Source organism: Dicentrarchus labrax, unplaced genomic scaffold (genome assembly GCF_905237075.1).
Source record: "Dicentrarchus labrax unplaced genomic scaffold, dlabrax2021, whole genome shotgun sequence".
Classification (NCBI taxonomy): Eukaryota; Metazoa; Chordata; class Actinopteri; family Moronidae; genus Dicentrarchus; species Dicentrarchus labrax.
Genome location: NW_026136723.1, coordinates 21,355,932 through 21,371,682, shown reverse-complemented (window position 1 = coordinate 21,371,682; position 15,751 = coordinate 21,355,932). Strand labels below are relative to the sequence as shown.

The following is a 15,751-nucleotide window of genomic DNA, read 5'->3' as shown; positions in this document are numbered from 1 at the left end:
ACACGCAAAAGGTCATAACAAGGCAGGCCAGGCAGGAACAAGACAGCTGGACTGCTAAAGCTGAATAGCGTAATAGAGGATCTGGCAAGGAAAGGAGCAGGCAAATAAAGGCCTAATACAAATTTCTGGCCTTCACTGCACTTTAAGACTCAAGGACTTAATGGGAGTCTTCCGTTGGAGTCCAAGAGGGCCTTTGGCTGAAAAAATGGGCCTCAAGTGGACTCTCTGTGGACCAGAGATTCTGCTTAAGGTGCAGAGTACACCAGAGTTTCGCAATGATAATGTACCATACTTAGTTTTGCATGCTTTTTTTATTTGCAAATGTATTGATGAAAATGCTGAATAATTTGGATTTTACTGTTATAATCTGCAAAGACACATAAGCAAAAGTTGCTTTTCTTCCACCTATGATGTGCCATTGTTTGATGTGAATAGGCCTCATATTAGCGGTGTTAGGGTTAGGGGTCACGCAGCTCATATAAAGGGAAGTTTATATATAAATGTCAAAACTGTACCATAAAGAACAGTGTGAGAAATCCACATTGAGGTCTGAAGTCCTGTTTTATCAGAGTCCATCCCTTCATGGTCTGGCACCTTTGCAAACTTGACTTGACAGAAGTCTGCAAGGGTTCAGTCTGCATGTCCAGAGAGTGGTCAGACTCAGACAATACTGCCCTGAGAAGTAGTCGTAGAAGGGTTTGGGAGCCGGTACGCAGGTGCATGTGGAGATGATCTTGAGAGGCGAGAATGGCTGAGGGCCACTGAAGGGCATGGAGGAAATAGAAGGCTGTGGACTGACAGCAGAGGAAGTGGCTGGCAGTGAAATAACAGAAGTGGCTGTCATTGCGACATAGGATATTGTTTTATCCTTCACAATTTTCATAGAGAGATTGGAACAATATTTGCACTGTGCCTTAATGCGGATGCTTGTCATATTTATTGACCCTAAGTTAGTGTTAGTAATGTAAACACTGCAGCAGTAACAAGGTGAAAGGTTCGAAAGACCACATACTGTCTCACTGTTGAGAGCCAGAAACTTTCCACTTCATCTGCAATAGTTCCTTTTCTGGTCGCCGAATAGACGAAGTTTTATCAAATATTTATAGATGTTACTCAGCTCCAAATTAAAACATCTATTTTTGTCGTCCTTTTACTGTCTGCATTTGAAGCAGAGCATGTTAACAGCTCTATGCCTGATGCTTCACGGAGAGCCAAAGTGAACCGCAGTTATATTTAGCTCATATGTGTTTGTGCTATAAAGTGGGTCATTTCACTCTGTCTTTTTCTTTCTGGATCCGTCTCTCTGACTCACTTTGTCTGTCTTTCTCATTCTTACTTTCTATCTATCCCTACACTTTTTTCTTTTCATCCTCTCTCACTTCATCTATCTCACTTCTTTTTTTTTTTATCCCTCCTTCGCTCTCCGCAGCTGAGAAATGTTCAAAGCCGAGCACATCTGCGCCTGCTTGACACCGGACCAACCAATCGTAGCTGATCTAGCCCCGGGGTTGGAAAGGGCAGTCTGTGAAGTTTGAGCACAGTTAACTTTTGATAGGATGTCAGGGTGAATTAAGAGCCCCACAGAGAGTCTAGCTGGCTGGATAACTTGTTACATGACTTCACTTTGATAGTTAGTCATGCAGTCAATCCTCATTGTCTCAACAGCTGACATATGTGATCACAGGCTAACTAATGAGCATAAAATAGTACACAACAAAGCCAAACGTTGTCATTTAAGTGAACACTGCTTGTATGATTGTTATGTTAATTATTAATGCTGCGTCTCTGTTTTATTGTATTTTAGTAATTCAGTAAATGTGCAGGTTGTTCTTGAATCTCTATTCTCAGTCAGTTCAGTGAGATTCTTTGTAGGCATTAATGAATGCAATAAAGCCATTAAGCCTAAAGGGAACATAACAAGAATTTCTCCAGATGCCATATCTTATTAGTAATGGATCATTACATGTATATTACCAGTCTACGCCTATGCAACAGTCTTGAATTTAACCCGTGTTGCACCGACTTGCTAAGCTTGCAACCAAGACACAGTTTGATAAATAAAAACACAGAAAATGAGCTGAAGACTGATAATTGGTATTTCTCTTCATGCCTTTAAGCCACTAATGAAGCGTGTAGTGGCGACAAATTTGTTCAAATGCATGCTTTTAAATTCAACAACAGAGCTGATCCACTGAATGTTGTGTTCAGTGAACGTTACCTGAGCTCACCTGTGCCTCTTGAATCAGACTGCGGAGCCGGCTCATGAATTTTAATGTTGCAGGTAAAGCCATAAACGGCAGGTCTATTAATGACTCGTGGATCCGTTAGGGTAACAGACTCATGCCCTACTTATTTTAGCGTTTGAAACAGAAACACCTAACCCATGTGAGGCTTGAAGTAGAATACCTTGTTGGCTTACATAACCATGTGCTCTCATTCCTCTGAAAGCAGCAACACCAATCTGACACTTAAAATCAGCTCTAAGTAAACTGTAAATTGCTGCAACATGTCGATAGAACGACTCTTCAGTTTTGTTATAGAGCAGGAGACACTTACATTTTATATATCCTTTCTCTCTGAGCAGAACATTAAATTGTATAATTCTGCCTTTTGGGTCTGCAGCTCCACTTCAAATCAGACTTTTCTTCCTCAAAGACTATTTCTAAGGTGCCACTGAGCAGCACAATTAACTCTTCATTGCTTCAGTGAAACTGCTCATTAGCCAATACAATAAGGTTGTAAATGGGCACTTTAGGTGTGAATAAAGAGAACAGAGTTAATGTAGTAATGGAAAAAACTAAACTGTAGCAAAAAAAATACCTGCATCTGCTCAACAAATCATGTATCTCCAACTATCATTTGTGACACAAAAAGTTAGAATTAACAATGTTTAGGGCTTGGTATCCTACTTTGTGGAATAAAAAATGTTTTTTATAAAGAATAAAGAGTATAAATATGAACAGACATTTGATGCCAGCACTTTTACCTCATTGCTACGCACATATTTTGACCACTACCAAAATATATTAAGATTTTATACCCAACCTTAATGATGTGAGTGTTCTGTTGTTAATGGTCCTTGATGGCGTGCTCTTTAGTAAATTAATTATTAGACTCAAAGAAAGACTAAATGAGATTTTTTGTTCTAAAGAGCTTTGAAAAAGAATAAATGAGAAAGATGAGATCACCTATACACATCTCATCTTTGTCCTGAAATTTAATTTCACTGAGCAGCGATCTCTTCCTTCAGACTCCTGTCCAAAAACATCCTTTACTGCAGGCGATGTACTTCTCTGCCTGTCTCTTTCTACCCTTCAAAGATATTCTAATTAGTACTTTTGTAAGCGTGTAACAAGGATCTGACTGTGTCTTCTGTCCCCCACTGATGAAGATACTCTTTCCAAGGTCCTCAGGCACACTCTTCTCACACATTCACACACACTTTTTTTTTTTTTTTTTTTACATTTTTTCTAATTTGGAGAGCAGAAGATGGACTAAATTGACACCCCAGCCGGTTAGTGAGATTTGCTCACTTTCCCAGAGCAAACTGGGTGAGAATCAGCAATGCATGCAGCGTTAAGAAGGCATTTTTGCAGTCTGTGTGTGCATCTTTGTGTGTGTGTGTGTACACACAGGGTTGTGTACAAGTGTGTGTATCATTGTTGATGCATGCAAATTTGTGTGACTGTTTGTGAGCTGATTGGAGAGAAAGATGACAGATGGAGGAAGCCGACCAGCTCTGTGAAAAATATGTGCCAATCCACACATCCATTCCTGAACTGCTTAGTTATTTTCAGTGTGGGACTGATTTGTGATTCAGCTCCAAGCCACTGTTAACATATAAAAAGAGTAACAGCTGCGTGGATGACTGAATGTAATTTTGCGGAGATCCTGCTAGGTTTGGTGCCAGACCACCTCTTCAAATTCCCAAGAGCGTCTTTTGGCACAGTTGGTTTGGGAATTATTGCACCCACATCCGTCCTGTCTGTGCACATGCATATTAACGGATTGTGATTAGCTTCATCTTTTTGCTAAATGTCCTGGAAGCAGTCAAAAGAACAAAGGTCTCATAGCTGCAGTGCAGAGTTGGTACAATCTCCACAGTCATCTGGTCTGGCTTACCCTGGCCTCTATATCTCCAGGCTTTGTTTCTGGGTCATACAGTTGATTCTATTCACAAACAATTCCTTCTGCTCCACTTTGAGAGTCAGCCAAAGAGAAAGAGATCACTATAAGCCTGAGCGCCCACACAGAGCAAACTTCACTTTTGATTATGGACCCACTACTGGTTTCACTTTGAACCAGCTCGGGCTATGAAACACAGGCTCTGAAGTCAGCACAGAAAAATGGCATTTGGCTTCTCCCATTGCCCCAGTTTGAAACATGCATTGTATTTCAGCAGGGTTATTGCCACGGGTGCATTTTAAGGATAGAGATGTCAGCCCTGATAATATAAATAATTTACATCCCTCTATTAACCCTATTAAGAATTCACTTGGCCAATCAGTCATGTGACTTACTGAAACCTCACAGTTTATAGCATTTCAAAGTAACAAAGCAAAGATAAATGTCACACAACTGATATAGTGAGCATGTCCGCAGGTCCTTAAAATGTCTTAAAGTCCAATGTAATCATATTAAACATTAAACCATTAATCACTTAAATCTGAACTTATGATATCCTAATATTGACATAATCATTCCATCTTATTTATGTTCCATGAATTAGCAATGATTTGCTGAGTGTTCTGGAAAGTAACTAAGTATATTTACTCAATTATTGTACTTAAATGACCAGTGTGAAGGATTCGGTGTCATCTAGCAGTGAAGGTGCAGATTGCAACCAACCAACTGGTCTTTCAAACGTGTAGAAGAAACTACAGTAGCTGTGAAACTGTCTGTGACTTGTTCATTCTTGGTAACTGTAGAAACATGGTGGTTCAGCGGGATACACTCCATAGAAGAGGACCTGCTGTCTCAGTAGATAAAAACAGCTAATTCTAAAGTAACAAAAATACAATTCATCCTTTTTTCAGGTGATTATACACTAATGAAAACATGCCTATGAATATTATGTTCCATTTCTGTCAATAGATCCTCCTAAATGTTACACACTGGACCTTTAAGTGCAATTTTGGGGTACTTTACTTGAGTGTTTCCATTTTATGTTACATTATACAACTTCATTCTCTACAGAAATTCAGTCCATCTCCTGAGCATTGTAATAATGTAGAGAGTCATGCTTATTATCCAGCTGATGTTGTGATGTTAACTCCATATTCACTATTTTCTGGTTGAGAGCTATAGCTGAGAAAGTTATGATAGCTGGAGCAGTGGTAGCATAAAGGTAAAAGAAGTGAGCATCGGACCGGAATTCAATCCGAACCAAACTGACAGGATAAAAAAAGGGAGCATTGAACATCTCAACAACAATCTCAATAAAGGTTTGAAGAACTCTTCCATAGTCAGTAATCTTTGGGTGAGAGCTAATGTAGCATGGAGAGTCCTGGTGCAGTTTGGGTAACAAAAGACGTAGAAGGTTCAGATCGTCTCTGAATATAGGAGCATGTATTTGTTTAGCAGCACTCATTGATCCTGAGTCCCAGTGTAATAATGCAAGATAAAAAAGATTAAGCAGTACTTCCTCATTACATGCTCCACCACACACAGATGTATAGACAGTGTTCTTGTCGGATGGAATTTTTTCAAATTCGACTGGTTGGTAATGGCTCCTTGTTCGAAACCATGTACAGCAATTAGGAGAGACAGAGTTATGTAAGACTAATCCAATTCTTTCTTAATCTTTCGCTCAATAATAGTAATGCATTTGGCTGTGCGGAGATGGTGCTATTCTTTACCACTTCCATGTGCGCTCCATTCATTTTCTCCCCTCATCTCCCCTTGTTTTACTGAATCTCATTGAGAAAAAAAAAAAAAGAGCGGGAGAAAGGAGGCAGACATCCTCCCTCATCTATCTCTCTTCCTTCACGATGCTTGCACGGCGCATGTCAGGGAGGAGAAAGGGAAGAATGTAATGTAGCTATTTATAGTAACTGTTGCTGTTAAAAAAAAGCATTTCTCTATCTCCTAGCCCTCTATCTGCGCACCCTTCCTCCCTTTAAAATATAGAGAGATATGCAACTGTCCTCCCTCTGTGTTCAGTGTTCCTCCACTTCCCCAAACCCTCTCATCATCTTGTCATCCAGCTATGCTTCTATTCCTTTAGTCTGCTCTGTACCATTGTTTAGATGCTTTTAGCAGAGAATGTATAATTCATTTCTCCTCCAGAGTTGTTGCACAGCAGTCATGAATTGAGTCAGGGCGAGGAAGACAGGGGAAAGAGTGAGCTGGGAGGCAAGGAGAGCAGAATAAAGAGGCAGTGAGAGGGAGCAATGCTTCGTGCTACGCATCTCAAGTTGGCTTTGTTTAAGACATGGCCCGCTCATGTATATTCTCTCTGTGATTTAAATGAGGCATCTCAAAACCTCTGTTTCTTATCAGGGATCAAAACAGAGCAGGTCTGCAGCTCTGCCATGTTTGTGATATCACTTTATAATATTGCACTGTGATCCATTTGTCCTCCATTAAACCTGTTAGTCAGTATTCTTCTGCTCTTTGAATCTGGAAAGCAAACTTTTATGGTGTGCTCTTTTCATCAATTCTGTATACTCTTTGCACCTCACAAAGAAAAGTATATTTTTGTACATTGGTGAAAAAAATCATTCAGATCATTTACTCAAGTAAAAACACCAACACTGTGGATCAAAGGTCCTGCCTTCAACACCTCACTTAAAACTTCAAGTAGAGGTACAGATGTATTATCAACAAAATGTACTTAATGTGTCAAAGTAGAAGTACTAATTCTGCAGAAAAATTGTCCCTGAGGATGATATTAGTATATATTACATTATTAGATTGTTCATTATGATGCATCAGGGCCTTAGTATCCTGTTACTGTTGCAGCAGGTCGAGGTGGAGCTAGTTTTACAGTAACTAACTGTACTGATGAGATAAGAAGGCAAATCTTTCTTTGGTGGAGCTGCTAACAAAAATGTGACCCAACTAGATGCTTTTTGTAAGTGGTCAGAAGCTAAAAAGTTTGGAAACTACTGGTTTAATCACTAACAATGTATTGTGAATTGTATTTAAGTGTTTCATATGTATTGATCTGAAAAACAAGTAACCATTTCCTTTTTAAATAAAAATAGTGGAGTAAAAAGTACAATATTTCTATTAGAAGTATGAAGTAACACAAACTAGAAAAGTACATTACTTGAGTAAATGCACTTTCCACCAATGTTCACTCTCTATTTTTTTGACATTCTGATGGCATGTGACTTGCAAAAATTTCAGAAGCATACATTCCTACGTCTCCAATTTCAGTCATCCAAAAGAAACCTGTGTAGGGTTCAGTGCTCTCTGACAGTATGTATAACAAATACTCATGCATCACCAGAATAATCAATGAAAATGTAGCGAAGTGATTTTTAAAATTGGGCCTGAAACATTTTCAACACCACTCTGAGAGGAGGGTGTGATTTAAGGTCACTGGGGGGGGACGTCTCTCGGAGAGGTTTGTGTCGAATAAATGTGGTTTGCAGTATATTTGTTCACTGAATCACACAGCATGTCAGGTGATGAGGAGGACAGGACCACCTACAGAAAGCTTTCACACTCCTGTTCATGTGATGTGGAATGACAGCACAGATGTTGTTGCTGTTGTTATTGTCTTGTTCCCATCATCCTGGACTGTGTCAGAGTTGTAATTGCTCAGTGACAGTGGCCTGACATAAGTCCCTAATTGGCTGTTTTCCTGGGCTTGCTGAGCCTGCCAGCAAACAGACAGAAATTTGGGTTTGGCTGATATGTGGCTGTCACATTTTTAAACCCAGCCAACACCAAATGGTCCATCAGGGATGTCAAACATTGGTTTATTGTAGCATTTATTATGTATAATCGCATTTGCTTCTATCATGTTAAGCATCACTGTTAGTGTGTCTGAATCTGTGTATTTGTAGATGAGCTTTTCTTGCAGATATCTAATCTGTTTTCAAGTTAATTCCCGCGCTCTTTAGACCATTCAGGAAAAGCAAAATGTCTTTGCCTTTGAAAAACGTTGCTCTGACCTTTAATCTGCAGCTGCAGCACAAGCCGAGGCAGACTTCAGGTGTGATGAAAAGGGTCTTTGGCTCCCATTCCATATAAATGAGCCGCCGGTGTTTTAAGAACAAATGGGCAGATTGCATGATTGCATGATGACAAATGGCCTATTTCAGTGACACCTCACATCTCACTGCTGGCTGTCGCTTCTGTGCCTGCTTCACTGGCTGATGAGACTAAAATAATACCTGAGCCTGACACTTCCTATGACAAACAAAACTAAAAATAATCACTTCATGGAGGAAATAGCAAAGTGGTACGATACAAGTTTATAAGAAGGAATTCAAGCCTTCTGCTGATATGTGAATTTTGTCCTTAATCTCCTGAAAGCTCCAGTCTATACATATTATACAGCCTCCACTGAAACATAATCACCCTTACTTGGATGTGGTTTGAGTCAGTGGATTTAAAGCCTGTCTTTATTTTCAAGTCGCCTGCTTTAAATTTGAACTTGCCAGTTTGTCATAACAAGTAAGAGTCTTACATGGATTTATAGCTGTACAAATGTTGATGTCTCATTAAGGCCCACTCACTTTCACTGAATTGATGCTTCTGTCTGGCTGAAGATAAAACCTGCTGTTGCTCAGTTATCCATCTTCGGTTACGATGGGACAAGGTCGAGAGTTCCATTATACAAGTTAAATATCTGTTAAATCTATCCAAACATACTGTATTTAATGTGTATGTGTGTACTCTGGATTTGATGCAGGTCTGGTGTCCCCGCATGCTGATTCTGGGTTTTGAATAAATATGTGTTGAAAGAAAGTGAGTAAATACTCCTAGATGATAGTATGCATAATAAATCCACATCAGTGAGATGTTGGTGGACACCATTTCTGTTGCGCATCGAAATGTGAGACAATGGCCGAACAGTAGATAAGTGTGAGACAGCTTCATAAATATAACTGATTATGGAAAAGACACATTTGCCACAGGTCACAATGATAATGGTAAATTGTAGAATGTAGCTAATACAAGTAACAATAGCAGAAGTAAAGAAAGAAAAGTAATAAAGCCAAACTTACTCAGTAATATTCTCTTGAAAGTTTGCTAACAATAGCCACCAACAGCTACTGGTCAAACCAGACCAGGTAAGGCTAAAGCAGCAAAAGTGTATTGAATTGTGTTTGTTTTTTTAGTATTTCTTATGAATTCTGCTTTTCATTTGTAACGTAAGGAAGAATGTCAAACTTACATACTGTATTCTTGCTTCGAGTTTCCAAATGATAAATTGGTAGCAGCCTTCCAAAGTCCCAGTTTAAATGAGTATATCTCTCAGCACACAGCTTGCATCTTTATTATTATTTGTTGGTGGCATTTGATTGGTTAGATAAATTGATTACTTACCTGCAAAAACACTGTGTGTACTGTATTACAGACTGTATTGAGACCTGGCTTCAAAGGCCACTCACAGACCATGTTTTATTATCTGCCGCCATCTAGTGGACTTTTTGCAGTAAAGCATTCAGTGTGGGAGGACTTGGGGTGATTCAACATGCTCACTGATGGAAATATCATCAGTAGACCTAGTAACATGAAATTGTAAAACAGTTGGAAATCACCTTGAATAAATAGATCCAGTTAAAATGTATTTGGGATACTATTACGCAGATTGTACAGTGCTATTTTGGAAGCAAAAAGTACTGAAAAGCATTAACATGTAAGTCTTTCTATAGTAAAGTACAACTTCAATACATTTCTGCTACTAAAGGCTAATTTAGTTGTACTATATATAGTCGTAAATATACTCAACTCAGTTTTCTGCCCTTATCCATGGCTGATCCGTTCATTTATTTTTCCACACAGCTGTTCACTGCAACCTGAGCCAGAATGGCATCGATCACCAGATGTGCCCGGAGGACATGACGTCACAGCTGGAGGAAGAGGAGGAGTCGGTGGACGCTGGGGCTGTGCTGCTGGACGACGACAGCCCGAGCTACCAGGATGTCAGCCCCCCAATGTACCAGCGCCGTATGCCGCCACACCGCTCAGTCTCTGAGTCTGAGCTGACACGGGTAAGAGGTGGTCCAGAAGCAACATTCGCAGAAAAAGTGTTGGCATCAGTTTAATCCAGACAGCATGGGAATCAGCTTTATGCCAGTGCAGTGCTAACTCACCACAAATAATTAATTTGACTTACTGTGTAGACTTCTTTTCAACTTATTTTATTACAGCACCTTTTAAGTTATTCTGATTTCTGTTTGTAGAAAAAAAATATAATAGCACAGCCCATTCATCCCAGTGTCCTTCTCCTGCAGTGTCTTTTGTGATGCTACCACTTGGGGGCATCAAAGACAGAACATTTCAAATTTTACACCCCGAGGACTTAAACAGACACTGCCAAAATCTCTCAGAAACACACACACACACACACACACACACACACACACACACACACACACACACACACACACACACACACACACACCACAATTGTATTGAATTGAATTGAATTGGATATAAAATAAGATGGCATGAAGAAATCAGGGTAATGTTTGCTACTCTGATTGGCATCCTAGAAGTCCAGTGGTGGAAAGTAATCAAGTACATTTACTCAAGTACTGTACATAGGTGCCACTACATTTATTTGACAGTTTACTAGTTACTTTGCATATTTATTATTATTATTATTATTATTATTATTATTATTTATTATTATTAGTATTATTATTATTATATTATTACATATTCAGATTATTAATACAAAATAGATCAAGAAATAAATTCAGCACAAAAAAGTAGTTAGAATTAGTCCCACCTTTATCAGCTGCACTATTGAAGTGATGCTTACACATTAATGCATCAGGAAATATAATCCAATTGTATGATACAGATTATTATTCTTAAGTCATTCTACATAATGATTGCTTTTACTTATGATACATATATCACAAGACTTTTGTACTTCTACTCAAGTCAAATTTTCATTAAAAAAATTCTGAACTTTTACTTGTAGTGTTTCTACATTGTTGTATTGCTTTTACATAAGTAGATCTCAGTACTTCTTCCACCTAGACAAGTGGGCTTGTAACAGAAATAGTGTCTTGTTGACGATGCATTGCCACAGCACTGATCATTTAGCCTACCACAAACTTCCCAGTTTGTCTTCACTTCAAATAACAGAGTTCTTTAGTCTGATTTAGAGCGATATAATGTTTGCTATGTGTCTGAGAAAACCTCCTCTAGGCTTAAATCATTCAGCACCTGCAATAATACACCCAATTTGAAAATGGGATGCAATTTTTACATTTTTTAGCTTACCATCAATTACAGATAGATACACTAGAAACATGACATGATTTTCTAAATTTGAATTAATGACATAGGGTGTGAGATAGATATGTATGATTTTAAAGCATTAATTTAGTTATTTATTTTGACTGCTTTAGGGCAGCAGAACAAGCTGTGAACAAAACTTGTACATACAGGTATTATCGAGATGAGGGTGAAGATGGAAGTTTTCATTAGCATTCATTTGGAGTCATATTTCTGGCCATTTGACAATTATAAGTCCTATATTCATTCTCTTTTAGCTCTGTGTTGGTCTCTACCAACTCTTGAGGAAAATATATCACTCTTCAGCTGCTAAAATGTCTCCACGGTGTTCACCAGCTTACTTTGTCTGGTTGTCGTTTGCAGCCTACTAGTTAGGTAGCATACAATGGTTTAATCGGCTTTAGAGTGGTGATATTGAATATTTACTGAAACAGTTAATGTTTTGGCTTTAAAAACAAAATCCCATCAGGTCAAATGATATAGTGTGAATTTGTGAAATACTTCCGTTTCTGACCAAATTCTTGCAAAACTATCTCCTATCATCCTCTGTTGTACTTTATGTTTAGTGTTACTAGCCAATGTTAGCATGCTAACATGCTAAATGATGATGGTTAACATGGCAATGCTTCTATCAGCTTGCATTGAGACAAGAAATTCATACTGAGGGCCTGTGGTGGTTTCATTGCACATTTACTTAGCACTAAATTGATTGTATTTGTATTCAAATTATAGTTTGTGTACAAAAACGTCCTCGTACTGTAATTTGACTGCATGCCACACACTAAACAAATCAACCACCCACTTAAATAAAATAATCCACTACGTTCCACACATCCACCTCTTCAGTACAAACAAAGTATTTACCAGCGATTTAAACAAGGAAATAAAAGCTGTTGTTGCAGGCTGTGTTTCAACTCTTCCTCAGTGTTTCTGATAATAGATCAAAGGATCCATCATCAGCAATGCAGAATAAATTCCTTACTTCCTCTCCAGAAATAGACCGTGGTTGGGACAGTGGGAGGAGACAGGAGTGATCACTCCCGATGCACACACACTCTCATATTCTCTTTTCTCTGAGAAGAATCTGTGGTAATCAGCTGTCAATCAAAGCAAGTGGAAGCACTTTTGAGTCAGACATAGTCCTCTGTGTAAGCCCTGGATGAGCTTTTGAAATACCAGACAGACAGCCAGTCCTGGGTTCAATTAGTGCGAACACACACACACACACACACACACACACACACACACACACAGAGAGAGAGAGAGAGAGAGGAGACAGGGAGACTGTGGAGATGCTCTGTCCTTTCTGTTTTGTGCTGTAACTGTAAGTTAATATGTGGTAATTCTGCGGTGATGGAAAAAAAAAAACAGTATCAGTAACATACTATCTATGCTGTGTGTTTTTTGTGGGCATCATCGTGTAATTTTATATCACCATGAAGCAGCAGCTAAATCTGAATTGCATTAGAGACCTGGAGGATGTTTGGCATTAACTGAAATAATTTAACTGACTAAGCTTTCAGACTCAGTGTCTAGATTGCAGTTAAGAATGAGTTATCTCTTTGGGGGAAATTCAATAGGTCAAGTGCATAAAGACTGTAATTACATAGAATGGCAATCTATTCTATGATGCAATACAGCCACGGGCCAGACAGTATTTATTTATACTTTGGGTTTGAGCTTTATTAAGAGCTAGATGGGATGTTTTGCAGTATTGGAACTATTAACTGTACTGTTAACAGTTAAGGACAACAGCAGTTAAAGAAAAAGGAAAATGTCAAATAATACATCAGCTGCTATAATATTGCTTTACAATTACATTAGATAGGATAAATGTATGTATACTGATGTGCCACCGAGTCCAAGAGGAACTTTTGTCATTTTTGTGTCTGTGAACTTTGTTTTTACATATGTGATTTTGACCATATATGAGGTAAAAAGTGAAATAGTATATTTTACTGACTACATCCCTGAGGGTTATAAGATATAACATTTTATATAGTTATATTGCACATTGTACACATATCAAATCATATTTCAGAGGTTGGTTTGTGACTGATGAGAGAAACTAATTTCTATAAAGTAACATTTGGACAGTTGTTATAGGGGCTGAGTATTGATAGTACAATATTACAGTACCCGAGTTTGATACCTTTAGACATGTTTTTCTACAAAACAGTACGAATAAACCACAGCCAAACTGCCAAAATATTGTTTTGAATCAGGAACTGAAGAGGTCAAAACCTTAGCAATTGTTATATTAAAAAGAAATCTTGCTGTAGGGTGACCCTGATGTAGGCAACAGGCCAAAACACATTGGTCTCACAATAAGATTATTGAGAGATTGTGTGGATATACTACTGCAGTTTTGACATTTTCAGACTCTTTCCCTTCTCCATGCACCTTGGAAGTAGGTGAAGATGTACCAGAAATACCTACTTTGATGCCAGCTTTCAGTACTTGAAAGTTTTCAATACTCAGTGCTATGCACACATTTTGGTCAGGACCAAAGCAGCATTCAGGTTTGATACCCAGCCCTATATATAATTCAAAATGTTTCCTCGGGTGGTGGAAAACTCAAAATCTTGTCAGGATTGTTGACTGAGATAAAGATACTAGGACACCATGTCAAAAATATGCAGAGGATCGTGTTGTTATAGGAAAATCAAAGGCGTTAAAGTTAAATCATCTGCTTTTCATGTAGAGCAGAAGTGCATAAAGAGGATAAATGTGAGGACGTAATAAATCCAGCCCTCGATACAGTGCATACCTGTAGAAAAGTAATTTCAGTTCATCACATCAGCGGTGTTCATCTTTAAATATTAGGCTGAAGCTGAATCCAGCTCCCTAGCTGGATTTGTAATTGAGCCCAGGCTTAGCCATAGATTAAACATGAGGCATAAAACAGCCATTCAGACTCAGTGGATGGCTGTAACATCCATAGCAAATCAGCTCATCTCAGCCGTGATCAATATCAAGCCCAAGGTGAATATATCTTGTTTAGTGTTAACACACCCTGCAGTGCTTTATGGACCCTGCCGAATCCCAAGGTCAGGCACTGTGAAGGGGCCTTGTGTACTTTCTTTGATGTGCCAGAGTAAAGTTGGCATTGCCTGTTAACAGAGGCCCCTTATGAAGGCTTATTAATTTATCCAGCATAGTGTGTTATTCTCTGTCAGCTCACACACATGCACACACACACACACACACACACACACACACACACACACACACATACACACACACACACACACACACATACATAGACATATCAGTTTCATCCCCATTCCTGTATGTAACAGATTAATTAATACAGGGAATTTTCATCTCCTGCCAGCCCTGGCCGGGAGAAATAGAGCAAGGCAGAGAGAAAGGAGAGTGAGAGAGAGCATGCCAGAGCTGTTAATTAGCTGTGCAGTAGAGATAGGGCCGACGACACAGGGCTCCGTGTCTCAAACAGCCATTCACTCAGTCAACATGACACTAATGGCAGCGACCCTCCTCCTCTCAGCACTTTTCTGTCCAGTCACACTGAAGGAAAAAAAAAAAAAAAGTTGCTGCAGTGTTTAGTTATGACACTAGAGGGTAGTATGTAACAATGTATCTTACTGGTATAATGCAAATTCAACATATAGGGATATATCTTAGTCTAATGCAACCTTGCAGTTTCTCTGGTATTCTTAAAAATGTATTGCATACATGGAAAAAAAAAAAGTAAGCAGGATTGAATTTCTGTGCAATGCTTTAATGTATACTGACAAGTCAGAATTTAAAAAGCATACACAGTGCAAGATATGTATAGTATGGTACCATATTTAGAATTTATAAGCAGTATATAAACATTTAATAAATGGCCTATTCACACTGTTGTGTAAAACTGAAGCACATATAAGTGTTTCTTGCTGTAGTTGTCAACAATGTTACGTTTTAACTTCTCCTGTGAAGGATCCATAACCAGATTCTGATACATAAAGAGATGAATGAATTAGAATAGAACAGTCTCCATAAGAGGAGTTATAATTGTTGAAAATACTACATGAATAAACATTAGTCCTTTTTTGCATTTAACCTATATGAACAATTTACTACTACTGCTTATAATGCTATAACTGTTCATACTGCTTGTAAATCCCATCTGGGAAATTATGTATAGAACTGCTCAAAAGAGAAAATTGTGTTGATTTGTCCCTAATATTTCCCTGTAAAATAAATAGATAACATACAGAAAAACTACGTAGAATGACCAAAACAATTTTTTTTTAATTTAAATACTCCCTACTTACCTATACTACCTCATCGTGCTCCCTGCTCTTGT

The 15,751-nt window shown here is 38.5% G+C and overlaps 1 protein-coding gene across 3 annotated transcripts in view; it reads left to right on the top strand.

Annotated features, from left to right (window-relative positions):
• samd12 (sterile alpha motif domain containing 12) overlaps positions 1-15,751 on the top strand; it is a 97,547-nt gene that overhangs the window by 8,483 nt on the left and 73,313 nt on the right. For all 3 annotated transcript variants that reach the window (XM_051390286.1, XM_051390285.1, XM_051390284.1), the window contains exon 2: positions 9,967-10,175. In XM_051390286.1, coding sequence (XP_051246246.1) covers positions 10,008-10,175 — 168 coding nt within the window. In that variant the 5' untranslated portion in view covers positions 9,967-10,007. The remainder of the gene's footprint in view (positions 1-9,966; positions 10,176-15,751) is intronic.